Raw genomic sequence first — 16602 nt, forward strand, 5'->3', positions numbered from 1 at the left:
GATTTATCATGCATAAATTCAAAACATAATTCTTGGGATGTATGGGTCATTAACATTTATTGCCCATTTTTAGATGCACAGAATGGGCAATGAGTGGCTTGCACTTTTAGAGGACAGTTAAGATTCAAGCATGTTGATGTGGAACTTGAATGACATATAAACCAGAAGACAGGTTTCCTTTTCAAAAAAATTCATTAACCTTTTGGATTTTTATGACATTCCAACAACTTAATGATCACTTTTTTAAAAAACGATAAAAGCTTTTTTCTGAAATCGCCATGGTGGGATCGGAATGCACGTTCTTTGGATTCTTAGTCTAGTATCTGTACTCTATAAATAATACTGTATTGCGTTCTAATATGGAATCATGTTGAGGAGGGATTGGAAGGAGGACCCAGACTTCTATTTGACTTAACAGCACAATTAAAATTTGGAGAGGAGATAATACATGTCTCTTGATAAATAGCTCAATGCTGAGATTAGGGCAGTAAATTTAAAGCTCATGTAAACATACGTTAATACATTAGTACAGCACTCAAGTGTATGCCTAGATTATTTGTTCCAGCGTCTCTCTGTGCCAGATCCCCGGGATGTCCCTGCCTCCATCTCCTGTGGATCATCAGCTGTGAGGTGCTCACCAGTGAGTGACCCAGAAGGCTGCCTACTCATTATTCCCACTGAGGTGGGATTAGCTGTGCTGGTTGAGGGTGTGGCTGATAGTTGTGACCCCTCTTCAATGCTAAGGCTGCAATTGTCTGGAGAGGAACTTAAATTCTCAATGACTCAGATGAAAAAGTGTTACCACTGGGTGGGAATGGATCTTAAAAATAAGGTATAACCCACTACAAGTACAGCATCTCTCAAGTAAGAGTCCTTCATCATTTTAAAGCTATTCTAATCATTCAAACTCAGAATATAATTTGTTTTCTGAGGCAGTGTATACCTTTGCCAAGGCAGTGTATACTTTTGCCAAGTATACAATAGTATGAAAAAATGGAAATCTATCTACAATTCAAATTCTTCTGAGGATTAAAAAAATATCACCAGTCATAATGTTGAAAATGAAGTATTATTTAAATAAATTGGACAATTAAACCGTCAAATGTGCTTTTACCTTTCCTCTCGTATTCTCTGCACTCTCTCTGCCCGTTCTCGTTTTTCTTTCTCTTCCTGTGCCTTCTGCTCCATTGCATCTTTTTGTACCCGTTCTTGCAGAGCATCATAATCTTTTGCTATCGTGTTCAAAAGCCAACCAAGTCCTTTCCTGATGGCTTTGTCCAATTTTTTCCCATATCCCAAAGAAGCGGAACACGGCTCCTATTGGTATAAATTGAACATTATGCTTGTTGGGGAATTGCTACCAAGTTTCACAGAAGGCACATTTCTTGGTTTCAATCCCTAGTTTGTGTTTAAATGGGTGAAATTACTGATGCAGCAGTGTAATGTAGAAACTGTCCCCATGAGGTTTTGGGAACCAAATTGCATGCCTCTAAATATTTTCATGAAAACCAGTAATTAATGGCCTTTAATATAGGTGCCTTCACCTTTTTCAAAGAGCAGCACAATGGGATGAAAGGCCTTCTTCTGTGATTTAAATTTCAATGATTCAACTTTGAGGTAACATTTTACATGATATGCAGGGGTTTTAACAGCAGCAGGTGGAGTGGGGAGATGATTCTAGAATTTGGCAGCAATTATGGGAATGTATGAGGCTCTGGCAGTCTTACCAGTCATACTGTGGAGTATGATCCTGAGCTTTGGTACCATTGGAATACGGCGTTTGTAATATGGGGTGATTCATGGGATGTGACATGACAGGGGTGATGGGGGGTGGAATCGCAGGGTTTAATCCTGGTGGGAATGATGGGTCCCAGGATGAGGCTGCATTGGAAAGGATGTTAAGGTCTGGAACATTGAACAGAATCCCAGAGTGATTCAGAGCTTGACAAAGTGCTCCTGTAATTTACGGCAATTGAGAAGTAGGGTTTGGAAGAGGGATTGGCTTCACTGTGGAAACAGTGAAGTCTCAGTTTTATAGCAGAGGAATTCAGTAGTGCCTTGATCTCAGAAAACTGGGGTCGGGAATCATTATCTGGTAGCAATAGAGGGCTTAGGGTCCAGTCCCAAAGTGGAGTTGTAGGGAAAGGGTGGTGGGGTGTGAGAGTGTTAGGGATTGGAACACAGAGAAAATTAGACTTCTCGGCAAGGTTTACTTTCTTTCCAACCTTAAGGGCGTAGTTATTGAGGTGGATCAGGAAATTGAGAGAATCCAGAGCACAACATTAGTTTGGTGGAATGTGATTGGTTCAGCCATGAAATGAGCAATCTGGAATCGCATTAACGGTTATCATTAAGTTCTCATAGGTTCCTGATTATATGATCTGGTTAAAGGGACAATGGTGTCTGGTCTTGTGAGAAGAAACGCTAAAATATTACAGTAGTAAATTCAAACAGACAAAACAAAATTTAAACCATTGTTAAAAGAACTTAAAAGCCCACTTTTAAAAATGCTCACCGTAAAACAGATATGCTATTGCAATGCTATACCAGTAACCATTACAGAACATTGAAAGGTGCGTTAAAATTAATAGTAAAAATGTTTAATTGCTTATTTTGCAGGACTGCTCAACTTAGAAACTAATAATCAAATCCATAAAGAAAAATGAATTGTTGGGATCATTTATAGAAATTGACCACTGCTAAAACCGTCTGCATATTCCTATCCTCAATGACGGGGGAGCCCAACAAACCAGTGCAAAAGATACGGCTGACGCATTTGCCACAATCTTCAGCCAGCAGGGCCAAGTAGGTGATTTATCTCAGCCTCCTCCGGAGGTCTCCAGCACTGCAGATGATAGTCTTCAGTCAACTCGACTTACTCCACGTGATATCAAGAAATGGCTGAAGGACGCGATACTTCAAAAGACCATTGGCCCTGAAAACATTCCGACAATAGTGCTGAAGTCATGCTCCAGAACTTGCAGCCCCTAGTCAAGCTGTTCCTTTAAAACTACATCACTCGCATTTGGCCGGCAATGTGGAAGATTGCCCAGGTATATCCTGTACACAAAAAGCAAGACAAATCAAACCCACCAATTACCTCCCCATCAGTCTACTCGCGATCATCAGTAAAGTGATGGAAGGGGTCATTAGCAGTGCTGTCAAGGAGCACTTGCTTAGCAATAACCTGCTCACTGATGCTTAGTTTGGGTTCTGCCAGGGCCACTCAGCTCCTGACATCATTACAGCCTTGGTTCAAACATGGACAAAGAGCTGAGCTCCAGAGGTGAGGTAAGGTAAGAGATGAGACATCAAGGCAGCATTTGACAGATTGTGGAACCAAGGAGCCCTAGCAAAACTGGAGTCAATGGGCATCAGGGGAAAAATTACCTGCTGGTTGGAGTCAAAACTGGCACAAAGGAAGATGGCTGTGGTTGTGGAGGTTAATCATCTGAGTTCCAGGATATCACTGGAGGAATTCTGCAGGGCGGTGTCCCAGACATTACCGTCTTCAGCTGCTTGGCCAATTACCTTCCTTCCATTATAAGATCAGAAGAGAGATATTCACTGATGATTGCACAATGTCAGCACCATGCGTGACTTCTCAGATACTGAAGCAGTCCATGTCCAAATTCAGAAAGACTTGAACAATACCCAGGCATGGGCAGATAAGAAGCAAATAACAGTCGCACCATACAAGTGGCAGACAGTGACCATCTCCAACGAGAGAGAACCTAATCATTGCCCCATGACATTGCCATCACTGAATCTGACACTATCAACAGTCTGGGGTTACCATTGACCAGAAACTGACCGGACGAGCTAAAAAATACTGTGGCTACAAGAGCAGGTCAGAGACTAGGAATTCTGTGGGGGGCTAGGAATCTTGCGACAAGTAATTTACCATCTGACTCCCCAACACCTGTCTATCATCAAACAAGGCACAAATCAGGAGTGTTGTGGAGTAGTCTCCACCCGACTGGATGAGTGCAGCGCCAACAATATGCAAGAAGCTTGCCACCATCCAGGGCAAAGCAGCCTACAAACATTCACTCCCTCCACCATTGACGCACATTGGCGGTTTATACCATCTGTGCACGTCAGGATCTCACCAAGGCTCTTTAGTCAGCACCTTCCAGATCCACAACCTCTAACATCTCGAATGCCAAGGGCAGCAGATGCTTGCGAACCCCACCACTTGCAAGTTCCCACGCAAGTCACTCATCATCCTAACTTGAAAATATATTGCCATTCCTTCACTGTTGCAGAGTCAGAATACTCTCAGCATTGTGGGTGTACACATGATGTGGAGATGCTGGCGCTGGACTGGGCACAGTAAGAAGTCTTACAACACCAGGTTAAAGTCCAACAGGTTTATTTGGAATCACTAGCTGAGTGAAGAGATAGGCTACACAAACACATATGCAGACAAAGCCAATGATGCAAGTTGATACTTTGAATGCAAGTCTTTGCAGGTAATTAAGTCTTTACAGGTCCAGATGGTGCAACTGGAGAGAGGGATAATCATAGGTTAGAGAGGTGTGAATTGTCTCAAGCCAGGACAGTTGATAGGTTTTCGCAAGCCCAGGCCAGATGGTGGGAGGTTAAATGTAGTGAGACATGAATCCAAGGACCCGGTTGAGGCCATATTCATGCGTGCGGAACTTGGCTATCAGTTTCTGCTCGGCGATTCTGCGTTATCATGTGTCCTGAAGACTGCCTTGGAGATCAAATAAACCTGTTGGACTTCAACCTGGTGTTGTAGGACTTTGTACGGTGTACGTATGGGCTGCAGCGGCTCAAGACAGCTCACTGCCACCTTCTCAAGCGCAATTAGGGATGGGCAATATATGCTAGCTTAGTCAGCAATGCCTATGACCCACAAACAAGTTTTTTAAAAAGTTCATGAACTGAAACATCAAGAGTTTTGAATCTGGTTGTTAGAAAGGTTATGTTAAAAAAACAGGTAAAAACTTGCATTTGAAGCAATAAATGACGTTTAATGTGGAAAACATTATGATAATTAATTTCAGCGGGAGCGGTGCGCAAGTGATTTCAGGGAGGTAAGTGTATCCTTTAAAAACTCTTACCTTCACAGGAGCAGGCCAGTCGATTTCAGCGGGAGCGGTGCGCAAGTGGTTTCGGGGAGGTAAGTGTATCCTTTAAAATCTCTTACCTTCACAGGAGCAGGCCAGTCGATTTCAGCGGGAGCGGTGCGCAAGTGGTTTCGGGGAGGTAAGTGTATCCTTTAAAAACTCTTACCTTCACAGGAGCAGGCCAGTCGATTTCAGCGGGAGCGGTGCGCAAGTGATTTCACGGAGGTAAGTGTATCCTTTTAAAAAACACACTTTTCTGTTTTATTTTTTTCGACCCGCGGACTTCTGGGAAGACCCCCCCCAACCAATAAATTCTGGTGGAGAGGAAACCCGAGACACTACACGTGTAGTGTCTCCCACACGCCCTCCTCCTCTAACCTAATAATAAGACCCATTGGTGTGAGGTAAGTGCCATATTATATTCTTATTATATTATATTATTAGCATTGTGCAGGTCAAGGTTCGGAGGTGGAGGAGCAGTCTCTGTCAGGGAGAGAACCTGAGAACATCTAAGACACTCAGAAGGTAAGAAGGTAAGTAAGTCATTTTTACTCATTTTTACTTTTATACCTTTTTCAAATTGTGTGTGTCGGGGGAAACTGAAGTGACATCACAGAAAAGCTGTGACCTGAGTGGCTGGTTGGGAATCTACACTAAATTAAAAAAATTAAGCATTGGTAACCAATTAAACATAATTACTTAATTATAATTTAGAGGGATATCTAAGCCAGAGATCGGAGAGTACTATATTTAGCTTTCGCATTTCTATTAGAAATCTAGTGCTAGGAAACAGATAGTTAGCAGTAACTTTGAAATTAAAAAATATATATATTAAAATTTTTTTTAATTTTAATTAATTGACGCAATGTCAGTTAGAGGGGTGCAGTGCTCTGACTGTGAGATGTGGCAGGTCCGGGAGGCTTCCAGCGTCCCGGATGGCTTCATCTGCAGAAAGTGCACCCAACTGGAGCTCCTCACAGACCGCATGGTTCGGTTGGAGCAGCAATTGGATGCACTTAGGAGCATGCAGGTGGCGGAAAGCGTCAGAGATCACAGTTATATAAATGTGGTCACACCCAAGGTTCAGGCAGAGAAATGGGTGACCACCAGAAAGGGCAGGCAGTCAGTGCAGGAATCCCCTGTGGTTGTCCCCCTCTCGAACAGATATACCCCTTTGGATGCTGTCGGGGGGGATAGCCTATCAGGGGAAAACAGCAGCAGCCAGAGCAGTGGCACCACGGCTGGCTCTGATGTTCAGAAGGAAGGGTCAAAGTGCAGAAGAGCAATAGTAATAGGGGACTCTATAGTCAGGGGCACAGATAGGCGCTTCTGTGGACGTGAAAGAGACTCCAGGATGGTATGTTGCCTCCCTGGTGCCAGGGTCCAGGATGTCTCTGAACGGGTAGAGGGCATCCTGAAGGGGGAGGGCAAACAGGCAGAGGTCGTTGTACATATTGGTACTAACGACATAGGCAGGAAGGGGCATGAGGTCCTGCAGCAGGAGTTCAGGGAGCTAGGCAGAAAGTTAAAAGACAGGACCTCTAGGGTTGTAATCTCGGGATTACTCCCTGTGCCACGTGCCAGTGAGGCTAGAAATAGGAAGATAGAGCAGCTAAATACGTGGCTAAACAGCTGGTATAGGAGGGAGGGTTTCCGTTATCTGGACCACTGGGAGCTCTTCCGGGGCAGGTGTGACCTATATAAGGACGGGTTGCATATAAACCGGAGAGGCATAAATATCCTGGCCGCGAGGTTTGCTAGTGTCACACGGGAGGGTTTAAACTAGTATGGCAGGGGGGTGGGCACGGGAGCAATCGGTCAGAAGGTGAGAGCATTGAGGGAGAACTAGGGAATAGGGACAGTGGGGCTCTGAGGCAGAGCAGACAGGGAGATGTTGCTGAACACAGCGGGTCTGGTGGCCTGAAGTGCATATGTTTTAATGCAAGAAGTATTACGGGTAAGGCAGATGAACTTAGAGCTTGGATTAGTACTTGGAACTATGATGTTGTTGCCATTACATAGTCCTGGTTGAGGGAAGGGCAGGATTGGCAGCTAAACGTTCCAGGATTTAGATGTTTCAGGCGGGATAGAGGGGGATGTAAAAGGGGAGGCGGAGTTGCGCTACTGGTTCGGGAGAATATCACAGCTGTACTGCGGGAGGACACCTCAGAGGGCAGTGAGGCTATATGGGTAGAGATCAGGAATAAGACGGGTGCAGTCACAATGTTGGGGGTTTACTACAGGCCTCCCAACAGCCAGCGGGAGATAGAGGAGCAGATAGGTAGACAGGTTTTGGAAAAGAGTAAAAACAACAGGGTTGTGGTGATGGGAGACTTCAACTTCCCCAATATTGACTGGGACTCACTTAGTGCCAGGGGCTTAGACGGGGCGGAGTTTGTAAGGAGCATCCAGGAGGGCTTCTTAAAACAATATGTAGACAGTCCAACTAGGGAAGGGACGGTACTGGATCTGGTATTGGGGAATGAGCCCGGCCAGGTGGTAGATGTTTCAGTAGGGGAGCATTTCGGTAACAGTAACCACAATTCAGTAAGTTTTAAAGTACTGGTGGACAAGGATAAGAGTGGTCCTAGGATGAATGTGCTAAATTGGGGGAAGGCTAATTATAACAATATTAGGCGGGAACTGAAGAACATAGATTGGGGGCAGATGTTTGAGGGCAAATCAACATCTGACATGTGGGAGGCTTTCAAGTGTCAGTTGAAAGGAATTCAGGACCGGCATGTTCCTGAGAGGAAGAAGGATAAATACGGCAATTTTGGGGAACCTTGGATAACGAGAGATATTGTAGGCCTCGTCAAAAAGAAAAAGGAGGCATTTGTCAGGGCTAAAAGGCTGGGAACAGACGAAGCCTGTGTGGAATATAAGGAAAGTAGGAAGGAACTTAAGCAAGGAGTCAGGAAGGCTAGAAGGGGGTCACGAAAAGTCATTGGCAAATAGGGTTAAGGAAAATCCCAAGGCTTTTTACACGTACATAAAAAGCAAGAGGGTAGCCAGGGAAAGGGTTGGCCCACTGAAGGATAGGCAAGGGAATCTATGTGTGGAGCCAGAGGAACTGGACGAGGTACTAAATGAATACTTTGCATCAGTATTCACCAAAGAGAAGAAATTGGTAGATGTTGAGTCTGGAGAAGGGTGTGTAGATAGCCTGGGTCACATTGAGATCCAAAAAGACGAGGTGTTGGGTGTCTTAAAAAATATTAAGGTAGATAAGTCCCCAGGGCCTGATGGGATCTACCCCAGAATACTGAAGGAGGCTGGAGAGGAAATTGCTGAGGCCTTGACAGAAATATTTGGATCCTCACTGTCTTCAGGTGATGTCCCGGAGGACTGGAGAATAGCCAATGTTGTTCCTCTGTTTAAGAAGGGTAGCAAGGATAATCCAGGGAACTACAGGCCGGTGAGCCTTACTTCAGTGGTAGGGAAATTACTGGAGAGAATTCTTCGAGACAGGATCTACTCCCATTTGGAAGCAAATGGACGCATTAGTGAGAGGCAGCATGGTTTTGTGAAGGGGAGGTCGTGTCTCACTAACTTGATAGAGTTTTTCGAGGAGGTCACTAAGATGATTGATGCAGGTAGGGCAGTGGATGTTGTCTATATGGACTTCAGTAAGGCCTTTGACAAGGTCCCTCATGGTAGACTAGTACAAAAGGTGAAGTCACATGGGATCAGGGGTGAGCTGGCAAGGTGGATACAGAACTGGCTAGGTCATAGAACAGTACGAAGTCTTACAACACCAGGTTAAAGTCCAACAGGTTTGTTTCGATGTCACTAGCTTTCGGAGCGCTGCTCCTTCCTCAGGTGAATGAAGAGGTCTGTTCCAGAAACACATATATAGACAAATTCAAAGATGCCAAACAATGCTAGGAATGCGAACATTAGCAGGTGATTAAATCTTTACAGATCCAGAGATGGGGTAACCCCGGGTTAAAGAGGTGTGAATTGTCTCAAGCCAGGACAGTTGGTAGGATTTTGCAGGCCAGATGGTGGGGGATGAATGTAATGTGACATGAATCCCAGGTCCCAGTTGAGGCCGCACTCATGTGTGCGGAACTTGGCTATAAATTTCTGTTCGGCGATTCTGCGTTGTCGCGGGTCCTGAAGTCCTTGGAGAACGCTTACCCGGAGATCAGAGGCTGAATGCCCTTGACTGCTGAAGTGTTCCCCGACTGGAAGGGAACATTCCTGCCTGGTGATTGTTGCGCGATGTCCGTTCATTCGTTGTCGCAGCGTCTGCATGGTCTCGCCAATGTACCACGCTTCGGGATATCCTTTCCTGCAGCGTATGAGGTAGACAACGTTGGCCGAGTCGCACGAGTATGTACCGGGTACCTGGTGGGTGGTGTTCTCACGTGTAATAGTGGTATCCATGTCGATGATCTGGCACGTCTTGCAGAGATTGCCATGACAGGGTTGTGTGGTGTCGTGGTCACTGTTCTGAAGACTGGGTAGTTTGCTGCAAACAATGGTTCATTTGAGGTTGCGCGGTTGTTTGAAGGCAAGTAGTGGGGGTGTGGAGATGACCTTGGCAAGATGTTCATCGTCATCAATGACGTTTTGAAGGCTGTGAAGAAGATGACGTAGTTTCTCCGCTCCGGGGAAGTACTGGACGACGAAGGGTATTCTGTCGGTTGTGTCCCATGTTTGTCTTCCGAGGAGGTCGGTCCGGTTTTTCGCTGTGGCGCGTTGGAACTGTCGATCGATGAGTCGAGTGCCATATCCCGTTCGTACGAGGGCATCTTTCAACGTCTGTAGATGTCTGTTACGCTCCTCCTCGTCTGAGCAGATCCTGTGTATACGGAGCGCTTGTCCATAGGGGATGGCTTCTTTAATGTGTTTAGGGTGGAAGCTGGAGAAGTGGAGCATCATGAGGTTATCCGTGGGTTTGCGGTAAAGCGAAGTGCTGAGGTGACCGTCTTTGATGGAGACGAGTGTGTCCAAGAATGCAACTGATTTTGGAGAGTAGTCCATGGTGAGTCTGATGGTTGGATGGAACTTATTAATGTCATCGTGTAGTCGTTTCAGTGATTCTTCGCCGTGGGTCCAAAGGAAAAAAATGTCATCGATGTATGTGGTGTATAACGTCGGTTCAAGGTCCTGTGCGATGAGTAGGTCCTGTTCAAACTTGTGCATGAAGATGTTGGCGTATTGGGGTGCGAATTTGGTCCCCATGGCTGTTCCGTGCCTCTGGATGAAGAACTTGTTGTCGAAGGTGAAGACGTTGTGATCCAGAATGAAGCGGATGAGTTGCAGAATTGCGTCTGGAGATTGGCAGTTGTCGGTGTTGAGTACTGAGGCTGTTGCAGCAATGCCGTCGTCATGGGGGATGCCGGTGTAGAGTGCCGAGACGTCCATTGTGACGAGGAATGTTCCTGGTTCAACTGGTCCATGGGTGCTGAGTTTCTGTAGGAAGTCCGTCGTGTCGCGACAGAAGCTGGGTGTACCTTGTACGATGGGTTTCAAGATGCCCTCGATGTAGCCAGAGAGGTTCTCACACAGGGTCCCATTGCCTGAAACTGACCACGACACCACACAACCCTGTCATGGCAATCTCTGCAAGACGTGCCAGATCATCGACATGGATACCACTATTACACGTGAGAACACCACCCACCAGGTACGCGGTACATACTCGTGCGACTCGGCCAACGTTGTCTACCTCATACGCTGCAGGAAAGGATATCCCGAAGCGTGGTACATTGGCGAGACCATGCAGACGCTGCGACAACGAATGAACGGACATCGCGCAACAATCACCAGGCAGGAATGTTCCCTTCCAGTCGGGGAACACTTCAGCAGTCAAGGGCATTCAGCCTCTGATCTCCGGGTAAGCGTTCTCCAAGGACTTCAGGACCCGCGACAACGCAGAATCGCCGAACAGAAATTTATAGCCAAGTTCCGCACACATGAGTGCGGCCTCAACCGGGACCTGGGATTCATGTCACATTACATTCATCCCCCACCATCTGGCCTGCGAAATCCTACCAACTGTCCTGGCTTGATACAATTCACACCTCTTTAACCTGGGGTTATCCCATCTCTGGATCTGTAAAGATTTAATCACCTGCTAATGCTCGCATTCCCAGCATTGTTTGGCATCTTTGAATTTGTCTATATATGTGTTTCTGGAACAGACCTCTTCATTCACCTGAGGAAGGAGCAGCGCTCCGAAAGCTAGTGACATCGAAACAAACCTGTTGGACTTTAACCTGGTGTTGTAAGACTTCGTACTGTGCTCACCCCAGTCCAACGCCGGCATCTCCACATCATAGGTTATAGAAGGCAGAGAGTAGCAATGGAAGGATGCTTTTCTAATTGGAGGGCTGTGACCAGTGGTGTTCCACAGGGATCAGTGCTGGGACCTTTGCTCTTTGTAGTATATATAAATGATTTGGAGGAAAATGTAACTGGTCTGATTAGTAAGTTTGCAGATGACACAAAGGTTGGTGGAATTGCGGATAGCGAGGAGGATTGTCAGAGGATACAGCAGGATTTAGATTGTTTGGAGACTTGGGCGGAGAGATGGCAGATGGAGTTTAATCCGGACAAATGTGAGGTCATGCATTTTGGAAGGTCTAATGCAGGTAGGGAATATACAGTGAATGGTAGAACCCTCAAGAGTATTGAAAGTCAAAGAGATCTAGGAGTACAGGTCCACAGGTCATTGAAAGGGGCAACACAGGTGGAGAAGGTAGTCAAGAGGGCATACGGCATGCTTGCCTTCATTGGCCGGGGCATTGAATATAAGAATTGGCAAGTCATGTTGCAGCTGTATAGAACCTTAGTTAGGCCACACTTGGAGTATAGTGTTCAATTCTGGTCGCCACACTACCAGAAGGATGTGGAGGCTTTAGAGAGGGTGCAGAAGAGATTTACCAGAATGTTGCCTGGTATGGAGGGCATTAGCTATGAGGAGCGGTTGAATAAACTCGGTTTGTTCTCACTGGAACGAAGGAGGTTGAGGGGAGACCTGATAGAGATCTACAAAATTATGAGGGGCATAGACAGAGTGGATAGTCAGAGGCTTTTCCCCAGGGTAGAGGGGTCAATTACTAGGGGGCATAGGTTTAAGGTGAGAGGGGCAAGGTTTAGAGTAGATGTACGAGGCAAGTTTTTTTACGCAGAGGGTAGTGGGTGCCTGGAACTCGCTACCGGAGGAGGCGGTGGAAGCAGGGACGATAGTGACATTTAAGGGGCATCTTGACAAATACATGAATAGGATGGGAATAGAGGGATACGGACCCAGGAAGTGTAGAAGATTGTAGTTTAGTCGGGCAGCATGGTCGGCACGGGCTTGGAGGGCCGAAGGGCCTGTTCCTGTGCTGTACATTTCTTTGTTCTTTGTTTGCTATAATGCAGTTTGGTTTGAAGAATGAGGAGAGAACATGGGCACTGACTGATAGAGCTTCAAATAAAGCAGCAGTGACACTTAGGAGGCTCCAAAACACAAATCACAACATAGAAGAACAGTTTGCTATAGCTGAGATTCAAGTTTTATAAATCGGCGTATAGAATACAAAGACAAACAGTTAATGATGAATCCATACAAATCACTAATTCAACCACAGCTTGATATTAAATTTAGGGAATATTTCAGAAAAGATAAAAAGGCATAGAGAGGTACAGAAGAGATTGACAAATTTTGAAGGAAAACAATGAAATGAACTGAGCCTCCTTTTATTCCAGAAACAAAACTGGATATTTGAAGGTGATATTCAAATACTTACAATTTGACAGAGACATTTATTTTCATTGACCAGCTTCTCCAAAGAAAGGTACTCTATGATATCAGCCTCTGCTAATGCTCCGTCACAATCTTGTTTGTTAGCCAATCTAAAATTTAAAAAAGATTATATTTCTATTTAACTTTTTTTTAAAAAACAAACTAACCACATTCTTGGATATTTAATACTCTTATTTGAAGGCTGGCAATTTCCAATTCATAATTTTGAAAGGATTCCAAGTATAATTTCTAACTCTTTCATTAAATTATCTTTAATCATTATTGCGAACGTAGTTTTAATTTTGTTCAACCTCTTTTTTTACTGACATCCGATATTTCTGTTACTGAGAAATAAATGATGGGAAAGTTTTCTCAAAGCATTAAGTCAATTTGTTGGGAAAATGTAACAATTTTATTTCAGGTTATAATAGTATAGGGACAGAAGCCTTTTTATATGGAGATTTTCGATTATTAATTTGGGCTCAAGATGATGGAGAAAATTGAATGAAATAGTGAAAAAAATGCAACAACAGGGTTTGACTTAATACACTGTTGCAATCTGGTTTGGGCCAAGAGCTTTTTGTTTAATGTAGGCAGAGTTTGAAATTTTGGTTATCCCCTAGGAGAATAAAGTCACAAGATTCCACAGTTTTAAATAAACAAATTAAACTTTACTGTACAAAGTCAGAAAAGTAAAATATTTATAATATCCATTGTATACGTTAACATTCATAACTCACCACGCTGCACATTAAACAACAGATGCAACCAAGACACACCCCACAAATTTCTCAGCAACCCACCCAGTCGTCAGTGACCACTTTGAGTCACAAAATCTTATTAAAACTCCGCCTCCCTCAAGAGGGATTTCAACTCCTTACTTTAAGATCTAGCCTCAGAATTCCTTCAAAAGTAATTCCAACTCATGCTACCTCAATGACTGTTCACCTCCCGATAGTCCAATCTCTTTTTGAGGTTGCATTCCATGGGATTCACAAATCTGCACTCCTACCTCTAATTACCTGCACACTTCCAACTCTTAGCAGACCACTAGCTTCACTAAACAGGCACTTTCCGTGGATTTTTCTGAACCCCAGTCTCCTAGCTGTACTAAGCTACAACTGGATCTCAGGGCTTCGCTGAGCCCTAACTGCCTGGCATGGAAACAGAGACCTTCCACCACCTTCTCAGTTTGCCAGAACCTCACTAAGCCCTAACTGCCTGGAGGCTAATAGCTCCCGGGGTTTCTCTGTGAGCTGCTGTGAACCAATATGGTCCAAACTACAACCAAACCCCTCTCCCAGCAAACACGCAGATAAATTGTAAGCAGAAAACGTTCTGAAGCTCCACTCATCTCCATGAGAATGCAGTCTTTAAGGATTCATGGAATACTGTTTGTTAGCTAATTTAGCTGTAACCCCCAAAACACCACATCTCTCTGGGCTGTACTTCCCAAGCAGCGTAAACATCAAATCTCCAGCTCCCCAGCTAAGTAAGCCCACCGGCTGTTTTAGGATCTTATCTTTCTAGTTGTTAAACCCTCAAGTCAACATGTCCCAATCTTTCAAGTGTAATAGACTTAATTAATTCTCAAAGGTAATTAAGGGTGGGCAATAAATGTTGGCCTTGCCAGCAACACCCGCAAACCACAAACAAATAAATTAAAATGAATGGCCTGTAACTTCCTTGGAGTGACAATCAGCGGCGGATTGCCTCTCTATTTAGACTTTCCTTCGCTGAAATTCTAATCCTTTCTCGCCCAAACCTTCCTGACTCAGGCCAGGAGAAACATAAGAAGCACAGCAGCTCAAGGGCTCCAGCAGCAAGATATAAAAGGCCATGCTTCTTTTTTATCGCACTAGCTGCTGTAAAGCGACTGAATTTCAAGGGACCATTTAAAGAAGCAAGGTTAAGTAAATAAGACGTGCAGCTGTCAGATAGGATGAGAAAGTTATGAATCCTTCCAACTCGACAATTTTTTTTTTAAGCAGATGTATGCAAGCACAAGAAAGGAATAAATAGGCACAGAAGTAGGAGCAGGTTATATTGAACCTTGGGAAATGACACCCTGCCCCCAAAGCTGCACAGTTGAAACCTGGAGGTCCTGCATAGGCCAAGCACAAGTCAGCCCTCTAATTAACTGTATGTGTGCAGCCACACAAAAAGCTTTAAAAGGCCCACGTGTTTAAATTAATCAGAGGCACGCAGCATAAAAATAAAATTTGAGGAACATTGCTATTATACTCTGATTGAATGGCAGAGCTAGCTCAAGGGAAATGTACTCAGAGTAAAGTTTATTTCAAGGCAGCTCCATCAACCACAGATACATTATTCCTGTGAATGGTGATCAGCTTAATATGGTAAGACTGCACCCTGCTCATGGATTCTGGTTTTCATTCATGGATGCCTATGAATTCTGGTCACTGATCCACTAGCCTTAGTAGCCGGTGCACACTGGATTGGTTATTGTACAATTTTAGAAGAGCTCTTGTCTGGTGCAACTTGTCACACAGGCTCCTCCAGGTTTTCTCTGGGGAAAAGGAGGGTTGTAAGTGCAGAAAGGGAGACCAAATGGAACAATGTAGATCTTTACTGGAAATAAATTTAAAAGTTTAATGTTGCGGTATGAATAAAACCTGCAATGAAGACAAACAATATTATTATATATAATAATGATCATCGACAAATTATTAATCTTATTCATTTAACAAATAGATCACATTATAGATTTATGACTGTCCATCCAAGCTGAAAGTATGTTTGCAAGACCTCCTCTGGTCTCGAATTGCAACCTGCTGTTATGAAGACAAATATTAAGTAATTTTCTTTGTACTTTTACTCATATTTCTTGTAAAAATATATTTTTTTGAAGAAGCTTAATTATCATCAGTACAGACATGAACAATCCAGAGTGCTTCAACAACTTTAGCTTAACTGTTATGCAATAATTTCCTTTGCATTGTAAATTTCAGTGTCCCAAGTCAATTGTACGAATTGCAGGTTCAGCATTCAATGGTTTAAAGTTAGCAAATATCATTAAAAAGGGGAGAATGGAATATTCAGGAGGTTCGAAAATAGTTGCCATAGTTCATAGATTGTTGTATCTTAATCACTGACCATTATTCATGAAAAATGGGAGGGCTGTATGTACAATGCTGTGAAACAGCTGCTTGAGCAAACATTCAGTCACTCCAAGACAAAAACACACTTTAATGGTATTTGGTCGCCATATTTAAATACATTGAAATGATCTTGGACGTGACTTTGACTTTTTGATCAATTATTTTCTGCCCAGTAAATTATGACTACAATGTAAATTACTATGATTCTTTGTCAAATGTACATATGTAAAATAGATCTGTGAAATTATTCTCCCTTTGGGGAAAGACTGACCAGGATGTAAGATCCCAAATTAGCCTATAATATTTTAGCTTCAAATACATACATACAACGTGGTACAGTATAATTATCATTTAGATTTAATAAAAATATAGAAAGAAGTGATCAGGGTGCTTTGTCCTTCTGTACTGTACTACTTGATAATTTGTACTGTTGACAATTGTGAAATTGTTTCTCAAAGCTTTAAGCTATTGGATAGCTGACAAGGAACTGTGCTCCTCTAAAGGCCTCCCAACAGGCTGAACCAGATTCCCAGAGCAGGGAACAACAGGAAGAATCTTTCTTGTTCTTGACGTCATTTGAACATCCAAGCAGTCGGATCACATCTCCTCTGGAGGAGTGCCAGGTTACGTAGTCTGAGAA

General features: G+C 43.9%; 1 protein-coding gene across 3 annotated transcripts in view; it reads right to left on the minus strand.

Moving 5' to 3' along the window:
• The window catches only part of arl13b (ADP-ribosylation factor-like 13b), a 143338-nt gene that overhangs the window by 32408 nt on the left and 94328 nt on the right, over positions 1 to 16602 (minus strand). For all 3 annotated transcript variants that reach the window (XM_072513918.1, XM_072513916.1, XM_072513917.1), the window contains exons 5-6: positions 12845 to 12950; positions 1115 to 1317 (exon numbers count right to left, since the gene is read on the minus strand). In XM_072513918.1, the coding sequence (XP_072370019.1) occupies positions 1115 to 1317; positions 12845 to 12950 (309 nt within the window). The remainder of the gene's footprint in view (positions 1 to 1114; positions 1318 to 12844; positions 12951 to 16602) is intronic.

Source organism: Scyliorhinus torazame, chromosome 8 (assembly GCF_047496885.1).
Source record: "Scyliorhinus torazame isolate Kashiwa2021f chromosome 8, sScyTor2.1, whole genome shotgun sequence".
In the NCBI taxonomy this organism is placed as follows: domain Eukaryota; kingdom Metazoa; phylum Chordata; class Chondrichthyes; order Carcharhiniformes; family Scyliorhinidae; genus Scyliorhinus; species Scyliorhinus torazame.